We start from the raw sequence: 16272 nt of genomic DNA on the forward strand, positions 1-16272 counted from the left end.
CTAGGTTGTATTTCCCTAGTTTATTTATGAGATGGTCATGTAAGACAGTATTAAAACCCTTACTAAGGTCAAGATATACCACATCTACCACTTGCTCCCTATCCACAAGGCTTGTTATCCTATCAAATATAGCTATTAGGTTGGTTTAACATGATTTGTTTTTGACAAATCCATGTTTTTTATCTTCTAGGTGTTTGCAAATAGATTGCTTCGTTATTTGCTCCATTATCTTTTCAGGTACTGAAGTTAAAATGACTGGTCTGTAATTCCCTGGGTTGTCCTTATTCCCCTTTTTATAGATTGGCACTGTAGTTGCCCTTTTCCAGTCCTTGGAATCTCTCCCGTCTTCCATGACTTTTCGAAGATAATCACGAATGGCTCAGATATCTCCTTAGTCAGCTCCTTGAATATTCTAGGATGGATTTCATCAGGTGCTGGTGACTTGAAAACATCTAACTTGTCTAAGTAATTTTTAACTTGTTCTTTCCCTATTTTAGCCTCTGATCCTACCTCATTTTCACTGGCATTTATTAAGTTAGATGGCCAATTGCTACTAAACATTTTGATGAAAACAAAGAAAAAAGTCATTCAGCATTTCTGCCATTTTCATATTTTCTATTATTGTTTTTCCCCACTTACTGAGTAAAGGGCCTATCCTGTCTTTGGTCTTCCTCTTGCTTCTAATGTATTTGTAGAATTTTTTCTTCTTACCCTGTATGTCTCTAGCTAGTTTAATCTCATATTGTGCCTGGGTCTTTCTAATTTTGTCCCTACATACTTGTGTTATTTGTTTATATTCATCATCTGTAATTTGACTTCATTTCCACTTTTTGTAGGATTTTTTTTTTGTTTGCATTTTAGATCATTGAAGATCTCCTCATTAAGCCAGGGTGGTCTCTTGCCTTACTTCCTATCTTTCCTATGCAGTGGGATAATTTGCACTTGTGCCGTTAATAATGTCTCTTTGAAAAACTACCAACTCTCTTGAACTGCTTTTCCCCTTAGACATGCTTCCCCAGAGATCTTACCTACCAACTCCTTGAGTTTGCTAAAATCTGCCTTCTTGAAACCCATTTTCTTTATTGTGCTGTTTACCCTCCTGCCATTCCTTAGAATCATGCACTTTATCATTTCATGATCACTTTCACCCAAGATGACTGGACTGTAACTTAAAGTACTTTCCTTGCTTCTGCAGGACAGCTTTAACCTCAAGTAAAGCCAGAGATCCAGCTCAAACATCAAAAACAATATGAAGATCTTACAGGTAATTCCTGTTTGATGAACACCCCCCCACCACCACCACCACCCAGAACATTTAGTTTTAACTCTTTCAACTGTACAAAAATATTCACAATGGTGGAAACCAATGAGCACAACAGAGAGTTTAAAGATTACACTGTGCATGCTACTGAATGCTGTTCTGTTTCTGAAAGCACAGGTTAGCCAGAGACCTGGTGTAATGTAAACACAAGAGTACTTACAGAATTAAGAGACATACAGCCATTGCTAGCACTATGCATCCTCACTAGTAGGCTCCTATAAGGACACACCTTGTGCAGTCATTTACTCTGGTCAATGTGGGTGTAAATGGCTACCAAATCAGAATTCTCCACTCACACCAGTGGAAGAATTTTACACCTACTTAGCACAAGAGTTAGGCCTGATCTATGTACAGTTTTTAATACCAGTTTAACTATTTTGGTTAGGGGGTATGATTTCTCCACCCAAAATAGTTAAATTGGTGTAATACCTGGTATAGATGCAGTTATATAGTTATAAAGCTACCTGATGATGGTATAGCTTATTCCTCTTTGTGATGGGGTGTTCACCCCAACATTTGCCCTGAAGGGATTAATGTAAGCAAGAAGGGGGCCAATTATCCAGACAGACCACAGCTGAAGGGAATTAGGTGGCATAAGTAACCCACTGACCGAATAATGAGGGAGTCCCGCTGAGGAGGAATGAGCTGGGCTGAGCTTATAAAGGCAGGAAGTTGAGAGCAGAGAAGGGGAGCTGCAAGGAAGTAGGCTGCAGTCACTCCCTGCTAGAAGGGACGTGTGTTTGGGGGCTATTGAGCCAAAGTAGCCCTGGGAGGAGGGAGTTTTGGGGTGAGCAAGCCCAGGAGGCCAGAAAAGGCTCAAGGAAAAGGCAGTAAGGTCTGAAATGGAACAAACCTTGGCTACTGATCAGAGGGTCCCTGAGGCAGAACCCAGAGTAAAGGTTGGTCCCAGGTTCCCCTAGCAGCCACTGAGGAAATGGAACTGGCTGAGCAATGAATAGGAAGACTGCCCAAGCCTATTTGTAAGAAGAGGCTTTGATATCCCAGAAGAGGAGGACACATGGGACTTGGCTGGAGGATTAAGCCATGAATACAGAACACCTTGTCTCACTGAGAGCCAGGAAGAGAAGGCAGGGTGTGCAGTGAGAGATGGAAAGGAGGTGTCAGACCTAGAATTGGCTAATTCCCAGAGCAATCAGGAGGAAGTGCACTAGTGGTGAGCAGACCTTGTGACACCATTCCCTATGGGAATAGCTATACTGGTCTAAGTCAACTGTATATTGTTATACAGTAACTGCATCCACACTAGGGAAGTTGCACTGCTTTAACTACACTGATCTAGTTAAAGCAGTATAATTTATGCATGTAGACAAGGCCTGAATGACACACAAAGGTGCGAAGCACTGGAGAACCCAGATTTCGAGGATCAACTCCATAAGTCGTTCCTTAATAAAGCAATAGTAAAACCTCCATAAATAGTTCCTTGATACCAGAGGAACAGCAACATCTGAATTATATTTAGAAACACATCTGCAGTGATGTATTAGAAATAAGTCTAACAGAGATGGAGGAGGCAGGTCCATGGAGCAGATGTGGCACTGGACACCCATTTTGTGCCACTAACAGGGCAGAGAGATGGCACAGCCTAGCTGAATTTTGCTCTTACCCCTGCTCAGTTGGTATTACAATGGGTTGGGTTTCCTGGCACAAGCGCTCTGGGTGCCACCCTTCTTTGCAGGATGAACAGAATTGCAGATGACAAGCGGGGCATTCTACAGGCACTAGTTGTCCTGAGTCACTCAGTTCAGCATGGCACATGGTCTGACAGTCAGCAGCAGGGCACCACGTTCTGCATGGGTCCAAGTGGATTTCTAAAATGTACATATGGAAACAAAATGGTTTAAATCTGCATTCATCATATATTCTTTTTTCCCTCCAATTACTATTTCTCTAGACCTGATCCAGTGCCCAAGAGGAGTCTTTCCATTGACTTCAATGGACGTTGATCAGGCTTATATTCCGTAGATCTTTATGGGATTCTGTATTGCTAAGACTATGGCCACTTTTTCAAATAGTGTTGGGCTGGATACATCATTAAGATGATGAGAATTTGTCAGGCACCATCAGACATAAACGGCAGTCTTTTACCATGAGAAGTCGGTGACAAGTTAGCGAGTGAATGTTAGGTAGTCTCCCCATCCCTCGCTAGAAGAGCATGCACATCTCTGCCTAGAACAACATTTGCCTCTGTTGCACTGTTACAGGCCTCGGTTGCATAGCTTGCTTATCCGTTGAAGGTGTTCTCAGCAAAAGCAAATTATGTGGAAAAACTGTTCTTCCTTAAGGTCTGGAATGATACTTTTTCATAAAATACATACTTAGCTATATTTGTATTGCTGTTATTCTAAATTTAAACTGCTTGTTAGCCATGCCCTTGAAGTCACAGGCAACAGGACTGAATTACAAAAATAGCAATAAATACAGCTAGCTGATAGGTCTGTTAAAAGCGTGGCATTTTTACACAATGTCAACATGAATATATACTCGATATCCCTGTAAAATATAAGCAGTTATGATCTTGCACTTACATATCAGGAGTAGCTCTACTGAAGTCTGAGTAAAATCACTTCTCCCCTCTGGGCCTCATTTTCCCCAACTATAAACTAAGAATAGTGATACTTTTTCTCTCCTCATTAAGTGGTCAGCACTAAAAAGACAACATCTGTCAGCTGTTACCACACAACAGCATCTGCGATGCCTCCATTATCACCCAGACATTGATGTGTCTGTCTATCATTTGGTAAGGAGTGACCCTCAACTTGACTTTTGTTATTGCGCCCCTGTGTTGACTACAAAAATTTGCCCTTTCAATGAGAAACCAGCTAAAATAGGATCATGCTGAATGAGTTTCACTTTGTGATTGATTTGATTTGATTTCACTGCTTGCCAGCACAAACTGGAAGAACCCAGGCGGCAAACCACCAAAACCTGTGCAGAAAGTCTATCAGGAGCAAGGTGCAACTGCCAGTCACCTGCAACTTCTTGCCCACTGGGAGCCTCTGATGCAACCACAGAGATGGGATGGGGATGGGAATGGCCCAGGAATAGGTGGGACTTGCCCAGTTGTGAGATGTCATTCAGCATGTCTCATGGGAAGGCTCTGCTGGTGGGATTCCAATGGAATCTTCCTGGTAGAATCCTCAATGAGGCACAGTTACTGAGAGAGCTTGACATCATGAAGCGAAATTAATTCAGTTTCCAGATATACGGAGCCTAAAAATGTGCAACTAGAAATGTGCCCAGTCTGAAACCCTGGGGTAGAATCTTCTCCAAATTCTGAGAGGAGTTCAAAATTCAAACCCAGATCTGTCACACACAGCTCCCATCTTTCTAATGAGCAAAACCAGAGTCTGATATTTGAACACCCCTGAATTTTGGATTCAAGTTGGAGCTGAATTTTGCAACTCTGCCCACCTCTGGTGGAAACAGACTTTTTTGTCTGTTCTATTTTTGTTTAAGAATAAATGATGTCATGGAAGCTGAATCACTGGCGTCCTGATTCCACAGGAGGCTGAGCACCCTTGACACCCACTGAATTCATTGGCAACTGAGAGTGCTCAGGACTTCATAAGAGGGGCTCAGGATAGGATCAGGCCCCAGTAGGAACTGGCCTATTGTCCAACATGTCTATCCCCTGCAATTACAGAAATGTAACACAAAAATGTTTTCTTCTAGCATTGTAGTGCAGTGAAAGGAAACAAGTCGCTGTGTCTAATATATGCAGCTGCCTAATGTAACCAGCTCTGGAAACTTGAATTCTTTCAAAAATAAGATGGAGAACGTCCGTCTTTGGCATTCACTTTTTTAAAGCTTACTGACTTTGTGGAATCGCTGCAGTGAGATATAAATGATGCATGAAATGAAACTCTCTGCTCACCCAGTATACAAAGAACATACAGATGGTACTTTGCAGTCATTGCTGTGATGTGCTGTTTGCTTTAGTACAGAGCACAAATGTGACCAGAAAAGCCCACCAAGCCTAGAAAGTGGCAGCTAAAAATCTAAAGCAAACATATAACTCCAAAAGGTTGTTGAATACTTTTAGAGAGGTGGTGGTTCCTATCCCAGTCTCCTCCACCCTTCCTCTGCCTCCCCACAACCCAGGGAGCCAACTAGATTCATCTCTAAGCAGGGAGGTCTTCCCTAGACAGCATGCCAGCCATACAACCAGAGGTTGTGCTCTGGTCAGTTCTCACAATACAAGCAGTCAGCTGTGATCTGGGAGACAGCCTAAGAAAATGCATAGTCATGTTTCTGGTTCCATGGGTAATACTTTTTTCTTTGAACTGGTACTAAATCAATGCCTTTCATATGGTGTTAGGGGACAGTGTACTGTTCAAAGTGCCATAGAGAGGGGAGAAGAAACATTTTTAAAAGGGGAGAAATTTTTGCCACTTTCTCTCTCTCTTCCACCTCCACCTCCAAATACCACCAAGAAACTGAAGTGCTGATCACAAGAGGAAGGCCTGGCTGGAAGGAGACCAGCCAGCCTGTGATGAGAAGTGTTAGACTTTGTAAGGTTACTGAAAGTGTTAAACTTAGTTTAGAATGCAATTTGCCTTTTATTTTCTCTTGATCAAATCTGACTTGCTTTCCTCTGACTTATAATCACTTAAAATCTCTCTTTCCATAATACATTTGTTTGTTTGTTTTGTCTTGAGCAATGCATTTGGTTTGAGGTGTGTTAGTGACTCTATTTTAAGTGACAAGGCTGGTGCATATACATTTCTTTGATAAATTGACAAACATATGAGCTTGCAGTGTTCAGTGGGCATCACTGAACATTGTAAGATGGCAGTACCTAGGGTTGCATCTGGGACTGGAGATAGTGGCTGGGGTCATACCATTGCATAATTCCATGAGTGACTGGCTAGAGGTACTCACTCACTGAGTTGGGAGCAACTTACATGCTATACGCTGTGCATGAGCTGCCCAGGAGTGGGGGCATCTCACAGCAAAGCAGGGTAAAATGGGCTCCAAGAGTGAGGGGTTGGGGTGACACAGCAATTAATTCAGGGTCCAGATTACAGAGGGGAACGTCACACCTGGCTAATATTATTTTAGTTGCTTTGAATGCTTATTTGCCTCCTTCAGGCTCCCCTTATTATAATGAATCCTTATGGGCAGAGCCAGAATCTGTTATTGAGATAGTCACTAACAATTATCTAGCAGCCAATTTTATTTTTAGATAATTTTAATAGAAGAAGATAAGGAAATGTGAAATTTATCATATAGTTCATGCAATGAACTCTCAAGAAATGCTCTCCCCTCAAGAAATACCACAGATAAAACAATAAATTCAGCAGTTCAGAAACTTCGATTTTTTGATAGGTTCAGGCTGGAAGTTCCTAATGGTAATGGTGGTGAGGACATGATGGGGCACTTTACCTACACCTCTCTAAGGGGGAGTGTGATTTATTGTATTGCAGTCCCAATTTTAAACTGGCCTTGTTTTTTTTAATAGTACAATGGCCCTCAAACAGCAATCATCAACCCCTACAGGTTAATTTTTATCCTGGCCCCAGCATGTCAGTTGATCTCTGTTGGGAAGTATTTCACTTTTAATTTTGAAGCCTTAAATGCAAAACAAATTAAGTGGAATCCATGGGTTATATCTAAAATGAAAGAAAATCTCTTTAGTTATCTGGTACAGTTGAAAATCGGTTTTTAGATCTTAGTGATGCAAGTCTATCCATTTTTGGCTTCACATTCACAGTATGCATCCATAACAGCTGCCACAACTATGCTTAGAGGAACAGCTCAGTAGGGCTTTTTCACGTAAACTTCCTTAATTATATTCAGAATTATTTGCATTTTCTAGGCTTCAGAATTGGAAAAGATTAGATTTAAATTTAAAAATGTGAAATCGCTAATCAAATTGAGATTAGAAGATATTAAAAAGCAATTAGACATGGCAGTTGTTTCCAATACAAAGATGACTCCTTGGTTCCCCCTTGTTAAAAAGATTCATGGGTATGCCTATTATTTAGATAGTGTGTCCAATAACAAGTTACAGTCAGTCTTTACAGTTCTGTTTTGAATCTGTGCAGACAGCTTACTCAGAAGGCAGACATACTGGCATTGAGAAACGTAACCATCTCTGTCCATGCGGCTCTGGGCAGGCTGAAGACCTGTAATTATATTGCCACTTGAGGTCAAAATGGCTGTCTTTTTTTTTTTTTTTTTTTTTACCAGCTGCCTTTCTCTATGACCTATCAGAAAACAGAGTATTTATTAGGAACTGACAATGCATCTGATCTGAGCAGTTGCTGTACTTGCCTGGTCAGCCACTAGACTAAGGGAAAAGGCCAGTGGCACAGTGATTATATATGGTTTAATTGGGTTTATGTTTTTTAATTTGTATTTTTATGCATTTTAATATCGTAAAATTTTGGATTTAGTTTTAAGTTTTATTGTAATAGCCTTAGGTCAATGTGCCAAGACCAAGGTATAAGTCGCTATTAATAAACTTATCTTGACTCATTAGATACACTTGCTAAATTTTAAAAATTATATATTATATAATTTATATAATATTATATTATTATATATTTTAAAATTATATATATTATAAGTATATGCCAAATACTGTCGCTCAAGTCACCATAAATGTCTGATTTCTTACAGATGTCCTGGCCGAGACGAATCTTGAGACACAATTCAAAGGACAAGAGTGTAGTGACCTTACCAATCATTCCAGGATAAGTGCTCCATTCCTAAGGGGCAGCATGGAAGAAGGTGCAGAAAGGTTCACATAAAAAACTTGTGAATGAAGTCAACATTGCTGGCTGAGTAGAGAAGATGGTGAAGGAAATTGGGACACAGTAACAAACTAAAACACACCAGTGGGGAGAAGCAGAATTTTGAAAGGCACTGAAGATGAGCACAAGTAGCTTGACCTTAATAAAGTAAAACAGGGGGAGCCAGTGGAAGGATTCAAATACAGGTGATGTGATCAGAGCAACACACAGTGAGGAAATCTTAATAGCTCTATTCGTGGACCCTGGGTGTTAGGCAGTCTGGAAAGGAGGAGGTTATAGTCATGAAGATGGGAGAGGAAGATGACTTGGATGACATGATTTGCCTACTGCTTGCCAAAGAACAAGGACAGATTTTAGAAAGAGTATGGAGGAAGAAGGAGGAGGATGTGGACACAGCCTAGGATATTTAGAGCAAGAAAAAAGGGAAAATTAAGAGAACAGACAAGTCGTAGGCCTGAGTGGCTGGAAGTTGGTGGTGGTGTAAAAAAAATGACAGAAAATGTGGGAAGTAAGAAGAGGTTGGAACAAAAGATCAGGAGTTCTGTTTTGGCTATCTTATGTTTCAGCTGACAGTGAGACATCCATGAGGAAATGTCAGGGAATCATTAACAACCCTGTTCTCAACCCAGAAAAGTTTGTTAAGACAATCAAATCAATATATTTTAAGAACCCATATTTTTTGTTGCTCTTTAACATACTGATTTAACTCTTTTAAAAGTTTGCTATATTTTTACATTTATTTTTACCAAACACAACAGACTACATGTTGCCCATATTATAAAAGACCAACTGAAATGACTTCCTAAAGAATCAGGAGCAAACTAGAGTAAGTGAAGGTGTCTTTTGGATCTAGATGCACCAGATTCACAAGGACTTAGGCACCTAACTCCCACTTGACCACCTCCTAAATTACAGTATTTTATATTAACTTTTGAGCCACTGCATATTTATATCTTCTAATAGCTTTGTTCTTCCCTGTATCTAAAGGAGTAAAGAGTCTCTTTTATGTAATAAAATTAAACCAAGTGTGAAGGACATTTGTATTTAAGCATGAAAGTGCAGCGAGAACACTATTATCCAGCCTTTGCTAATAGACATGCACAGTCAGAGTAGGTTAAAACCAGAAAGACTACCCTAGAGACTTCTGGAAGGTGTACTCCTTTGGAAAAGGCTGCAAAACCAAACTAAGGATTTCAAATGGTTTCAGTTTTCAGTATCAACAAGGAAGCTAATCTTTCTAGATCATAACTAGATTGTGCTGGCCTCAGCAAGAAATGATCTCCCAAAGCAGAACATTCACTTTTGCTAAAACAATGAGAGTCCTGTAGCACTTTAAAGACTAACAAATTTAATTTCTGCAGGCATAAGCTTTCGCGGGCTGTAACCCACTTCGTCAGATGTAAGGAATAGAAATCACATAGGAGATATATATACACATATCCAGCTGTAAGGAACAACAATTGGGAAGGTAGATATAAGCAAAGTCCATTCAGTTAGAGTAGTTGAGGTCTATTCACAACCATTGATTAGGAGGTGAAAATGTGTGAACAGTGACAATTACTTCTTGTAATGAGATAACCATTCCAAGTCCCTATTTAGACCCAGTTTCATTGTGTCAAGTTTGCAGATGGTTTCTATAAAAAATAATAGCATCCATAAACCAGTTGAAGAACACTTCAATCTCCCAGGACACTCTGTAAGTGACTTGAAAGTTGCCATACTTTTACAAAAAAACAGACTTTAAAAAACAGACTTCAAAAACAGACTTTAAAGAGAAACTGCAGAACTAGAAATCTGCAGGACTCTCATTGTTTTTGCTGTATACAGACTAACACAACTACTCCTCTGGAACTTTTCACTTTTGCTAAGTATCTAAGCTTAGCACTCATAACCTCTCAATGGTGACAATCTCTGAAATGCTTCCAGTACCATGCACAGGATCAGAAAGCTAGGCAGAAGGCATGGATGAGACCACGGCATACAGAGGAGGGTTTTAGTTTTATGAGGAACCTCATGGGAGAGAAGGAACTTTTACAAGAAGTATGGGCTCCATCTCATGAAAATAGAACCAGACTTCTGTCATGTAAAACTAAAAAGATAGTAGAGGATTTTTTAATCTAAGGGCTGAGGGAAAGCTGACAGATGTGGAGGAGCACGCAGTTCAGGCAGAGACATCCCTTAGGGATGAGTTTGTTAAAGGTGGGGAGACTCTATATCCTAGTAAAGAGGATAGGAAAGAAGTATAGGTTGAAGCTGGTGAGGGACAGTCAAATGTAAAAGAATCCTATTTAAATAATACATGAAGGCAAGCAACTGAATATTGATAACATTTACATGTGCTTATAAAAAAAGTGCTAGATGAGTGAACTAGAGTGCTTGATATTAAATGAGGTTATTGATAAAATAGACATCATGGAAATTTAGTGGAATGAGCATAATCCCTAGGACACGGTAATACCAGAGTACAAAATATACAGGAATGACAAAATAGGTCACGCTGGTGGGGGTGTGGCACTAAGTGGAAAAAAACATAGAGTCAAAGTAAATCTTAAATTAATCAAATTGTACCATAGAATCTCTGGACAGAAATTCCATGATTGAATAATAAGAGTACAGCAGTAGGAATACATTATCGTCCACCTGACCAGAATGGTGATGGTGACTGTGGAAGAGATGGGAGATTAGAGAGGCTTCAAAGGCAGAAAAAAGCAATAATAATGGGGGACTTCCAAGTACTGCCATATTGACTAGGTACTTGTCACCTCAAGAAGCAATGAAGAGAGAAAATTTCCAGACACCATAAACAACTGCTTATTGTGGCAACTTGTCATGGAATCCACAAGGAGAGATGCAATTCCTGATTTAGTGCTAAGTGGGGCCCAAGATCTGGTCCAAGAAGTGAATATAGCCGAATCACTCAGTAATAGCAACCATAATGTAATTAAATTTAACATCTTTGTAAGAGGAAAAGTGTCAAAGAAACCCACCACAATGACTTTTAACTTTAAAAAAGGGACCTACACAAATGAGGAAGCTAGTTAAACAAATTAAAAGGAACAGTCATATGAGTGAAATGCCTGCAAACTGCATGAAGACTATTTCAAAAACGCTATAATAGAGGCTCAAACGAAGTATATGCCTCAAATTAAAAAGAAGTAAGAGACCCAAACAAGCACCAACATGACTAAACAGCAGAGTAAAAGAGGCTAAAATGCATCTTTTAAAAATTGGAAGTCAAATCCTAGCAAGGAAAAGAAAAGGGAACAAACAGTGGCAAGTCAAGAATAATAGGGGAGACCAAGAAAGAATCTGAAGAGCAACTAGCTAAAGACACAAAAGTGAACCACAATTTTTTTTAAGCACATCAGAAGCAGAAAGCCTGCCAAACAGTCAGTGGGGCCACCAGATGATTGAAGTGCTAAATGAACACTGAAGGAAGACAAGGCCATTGCAGAGAAGTTAAATAAATTCCTTGCATCGGTGTTCACTGTAGAGGAGATTCCCACATCTGAGCCATTTTTTTAGGTGACAAATCTGAGGAATTGTCTCCGATTGAGGTGTCAGTACAGGAGCTGTTGGAACAAACTGATATATTAAACAGTAATAAGTCACCAGGACCAGATGGTATTCACCTAATAGTTAGGAAGGAACTCAAATATGAAATTACAGAACTACTAACTGTTGTGTGTAACCTATCATTTAAATCAGCCTCTGTACCAGATGACTGGGGGTTAAATAATGAAATACTGATTTTTTTAGAAAGGGTCCATTGGCAATCTTGACAATTGCCTAACTTCAGTTCCAGGCAAATTGGTTGAAATGATAGTAAAGAACAGAATTACCAGACACATAGATGAACATGATATGTTGGGAAAGAGTCAACACTGCTTTTGTAAAGGGAAATCATGCCTCACCAATCTATGAGAAATCTTTGGTGGGGTCAATAAGCATGTGGTCACAGGTGACAGAGTCAATATAGTGTACTTGGACTTTCAGAAAGCCTTTGACAAGATCCCTCACCAAAGTCTCTTAAGCAAAGTAAGCAGTCATGGGATAAGAGGAAGGTCCTCTCCTGGATCAGCAACTGGTTAAAATATAGGAAACAAAGGGTAGAAATAAATTATCAGTTTTCAGAATGCAGAGAGGAAAATGGCAGTGCCCTCTGGGGATCTGTACTGCGTCCAGTGTTGTTCAACATATTCACAAATGATCAGGAAAAAGAGGTAAACAAGGAGGTTGCAAAGTTTGCAAATGATGCAGAACCACTCAAAACAGTTAAGTCCAAAGCTGACTGCTAAGAGTTACAAAGTGATCTCACGTAACTGGGTGACTGGGCAACAAACAGTGGTGTACCAAAGGTCTCCAGCACCCGAGCCAACATTTGGAGTCATCATGGATAGTTTTCTGAAAACAACCGCTCAATGTGCAGCAGCAGTCAAAAAAAGCTAACAGAACGTTAGGATCCATTAGGAAAGGGATAGATAAAACAGAAAATATCATAATGCCATTACATAAATCTGTGGTATGCCCACACATTGAATACTGAATGCAGTTCTGGTTACCCATCTCAAAAAAGGATAGATTAGAATTAGAAAAGGTACAGAGAAGGGCAACAAAAATGATTCGGGATGTGGAACAGCTTCTGTACAGGAAGAGATTAAAAAGGTTGGAACCGTTCATCTTAGAAAAGAGACGACTGAGGGGGGGATATTATAGTGGTCTATAAAATCATGAAATATATGGAGGAAGCAAATAAAGAAGTGTTATTTACCCCTTCACATAGCACAAAAGCCATATGTCTCCCGATGAAACTGATTAAACTAATAGGCAGCAGGTTTAAAACAAACATAAGGAAGTACTTCACACAATGCATAGTCAGCCTGTAGAAGTTGTTGTCAGGCCAAAACTAAGGCTGTCAAACAATTTAAACAAAAATAATCGCAATTAATCACAAGATTTTAAAAAATAGTCGTGATTTATCGCAGTTTTAATCATACTGTTAAACAATAATATAATACCAATTTAAATGTATTATAAATATTTTTGGATGTTTTCTATATTTTCAAATATATTGATTTCAATTGCAACACAGAATACAGAAGTGTGCAGTGCTCACTTTATATATATATATATATTTTTTAATTATAAATATTTGCACTGTAAAAAAGATTTTAAAAATCTACAAGTCGAAGCATGAAGGGGCATACAAATGTTTAGCATATCTAGCATGTAAATACCTTGCAACATTGGCTACAACAGTGCCATGCGAATGCCTGTTCTCAGTTTCAGGTGACGTAAGTAAGAAGCAGGAAGCATTATCTCCCATAAAAGTAAACAAACTTATTTGTCTTAGCAATTGGCTGAAGAAGTAGGGCTGACTGTAAAACTTTAGAGCCTACAAATCCATTGTTTTGTTTTTGAGTGCAGTTATGTGGGAAAAAAAATTCTACATTTGTAAGTTGCACTTTCACAATCAAGGGATTGCGCTACGTTACTTGTTTGAGGTTAATTGAAAAATACTATTTCTTTTGTTTATCTTTTTTACAGTACACATATTTGTAATAAAAAATAATATAAAGTGAGCACTGTACACTTTGTATTCTGTGTTGTAATTGAAATCAATATATTTTAAAATGTAGAAAAACATTAAAAATATTTATAATATATTTAAATTGGTATTCAATTATTGATTAACAGTGTGATTCAAACTGATTAATCGTGACTTTTAATTCATTTTGCATTAATTGCTTGCGTTAACTATGATTAATTGACAGCAAAACTATAACTAGGTTCAAAAAGAATTAGATAACTTCATGGAGGATAGGTCAATCAATGACTATTAGCCTCTCAGCTCTGGGTGTCTCTAAACCTCCGACTGCCAAAGCTGGGACTGGATGACAGGAGATGGATCACTTGGCAATTGCACTGTTTTGTTCATTCCCTCTGAAGCAGACAAGATACTGGGCTAGATGGACCATGGGTCTCACCCAGTATGGCCATTGTTATGTTCTTAATGTCATAGGCTTCTTTATGACAAGGCTCTTGTCAATAATAATGAGCCAGATCCTCTCACTTGGTAAAAACCAGGGGATAAAATCTTTGTGAGGGCTCCATTGCGGAGATCTCCCAAACTCCCCGCTATTGTCTTATCATGCAAACTGGGTTTGCCCCACATGTAAAAGCCAAGCATTGCAGGTCGCCTAGGTGGAGGGCCAGGGACAGCCACGTGGACACTCCATGCCTCCATACAACATCAGCCCCTGGCGTCTTATCCTAATGCAAATGCCACCTGGCCCATTGCAACGCAGCTCTGCTGCACCCATTCTATCGTGGATGCCCCCTCACTGTCCCAGGGACCCAGAATGAGAGACTCTGTAAGAAAGATAATCCAGCCCTAGGCACGAGTTCAAATATTTTGACTAATAAGCTTAATCAAAAAATTTGCCCTGTTGGTCCTGCTCCTGTTGAAGTCCATGGGTGTTTTGTTACTGACTTGAGTGGGAGTAGAATCCAGCCTAATCCTTAGTTAAACTATGTCAGAATGAAGGCTTTCTTCCCCCCACAGATAGTGCCTTCTGGTATTCAGTAGAACCCCCCTCACCCCATATTTTAAGCCATGATAAGATAAATATAAAATAAACATTTCACACCTCGTTCAAATTTCAGTCGCTGGTATAACTGAAACTGATCAACAGGTACCAAACAGGCAATCTGAAATGAGAAACATAAGAATAGAAGAAATGTTAGGAAAAGAAAAAGCCAGCCAGCCCCATATGCCTGCTCCTATGAGTCTGATCTCAACCCACCTTCTTTTTCTGGTTCTCCCTCCACCATTTTCCTCAAACCCTTTCTTCTCCAGATGTAAGTCTGGGTAACTCTGGACCACCTCTATTTCAGGTCACACCTCCTAGTAACTTAGTCCATATGTTTATTACCCTTCACATGAAACAGTTCTTCATGGGTGCTTTATTTACTTCTAGCTTCTTAATTTATTTCATGTGGATTTATTATTAATGAAAGCTGACAGATTACCCATTGTTTTATTTATGTACAGAAGTACATCAACACTGGAAGCTTCCCTCTGCCAATGTCCTTCAATCTTGGTGACAGAAGTCACCTTTAGGGTACCGAGAGGGGAGTTCAGTCTCCATTTCTTGGCCTTTTGGCTAAGATTGATGACAACAATGTTGCTGGATTTTGTGATGTGCACCCTTGTCCACTGGAAACTGGAATGAAGTTACCAAACTCATTTCATATAAGCAACCTAAAAGACATTAGCTGGCATGTCTATCCGTGGCTGAATTTGAACTCGTGACCTGGAGGTGAAGGGCTGTATCCTCCATTATTAACCCCTATAAAATATTCAGTCAGACTAATTTTTAAAATAATTAGCCAGATCCTCAACTGGTGTAAATCAGCATGGTTCATTTGAGTCAATGAAGTTACATTGATTTATACCAACTGAAGATATGGCCCTCTGGCTCTTAGATTTTGAACCCATCACCTGTATTTAAACAATATCACTACTGTAAAGGGTCTCCAATAATTCTGAAAATGCTATTAGGCTACCTCAGTGTCTTCTCTTTTCTCCTCAGAATAAGCCCAGCTTCCCTAATTTTTCCTATTACGTTAGGAGGTGCCTCAACTCCCACTGATACAAATGAATAACTTCAGGGGAAGTTGAGGGTTTTATGTACTTCACATGAGGCCCTACAGCATTAGGCCCCAGGAATCTAGCAGTGAGCCCTCCCTGTCCTCACTGAAGCAGAACTCTTGGTTGGCTTGCCCTGTGTTGCACCAGTGTGAAAAGCAATACAATACAGACAAAAATACAATACAAGTTATCCTGCTTGTAATGTAGATTATTTTCGCCACTGGGAAGGAACCAAGAATGTGTTCATTCGTACATAATAACTGTCATTTTATTAAAGATGTGATTCAGTCAGTCTGGAATATAAAATGGCATTTCAAAGGCAGATGTTTGGATCACTTATTTGATCTAACCCATGTTATACAAAAAATAATGCCAGTGACATCAGGATTTAAGTGTTTTAAAGGTGCTTAAAAGATTTATAACTGAGGAAATCAAAGGATTTGATAGCAGTCTTAGAAACATTAGCAAGTTTTTACAAGATACAGTTTTAGCTTAGTCAGTGACAGTTTTAGGATTCA

General features: G+C 39.4%; 1 protein-coding gene across 5 annotated transcripts in view; it reads right to left on the reverse strand.

The window, feature by feature from the left end:
- The window catches only part of RNF144B (ring finger protein 144B), a 124985-nt gene that overhangs the window by 12204 nt on the left and 96509 nt on the right, over window positions 1-16272 (reverse strand). For all 5 annotated transcript variants that reach the window (XM_067537592.1, XM_067537593.1, XM_067537596.1 and 2 more), the window contains 2 exons: window positions 14751-14811; window positions 2946-3150 (listed from right to left, as the gene is read on the reverse strand). In XM_067537592.1, the coding sequence (XP_067393693.1) occupies window positions 2946-3150; window positions 14751-14811 (266 nt within the window). The remainder of the gene's footprint in view (window positions 1-2945; window positions 3151-14750; window positions 14812-16272) is intronic.

Source organism: Emydura macquarii, unplaced genomic scaffold, assembly GCF_026122565.2.
Source record: "Emydura macquarii macquarii isolate MOO-44397 ecotype Brisbane River unplaced genomic scaffold, CSIRO-AGI_Emac_v2 contig_431, whole genome shotgun sequence".
In the NCBI taxonomy this organism is placed as follows: domain Eukaryota; kingdom Metazoa; phylum Chordata; order Testudines; family Chelidae; genus Emydura; species Emydura macquarii.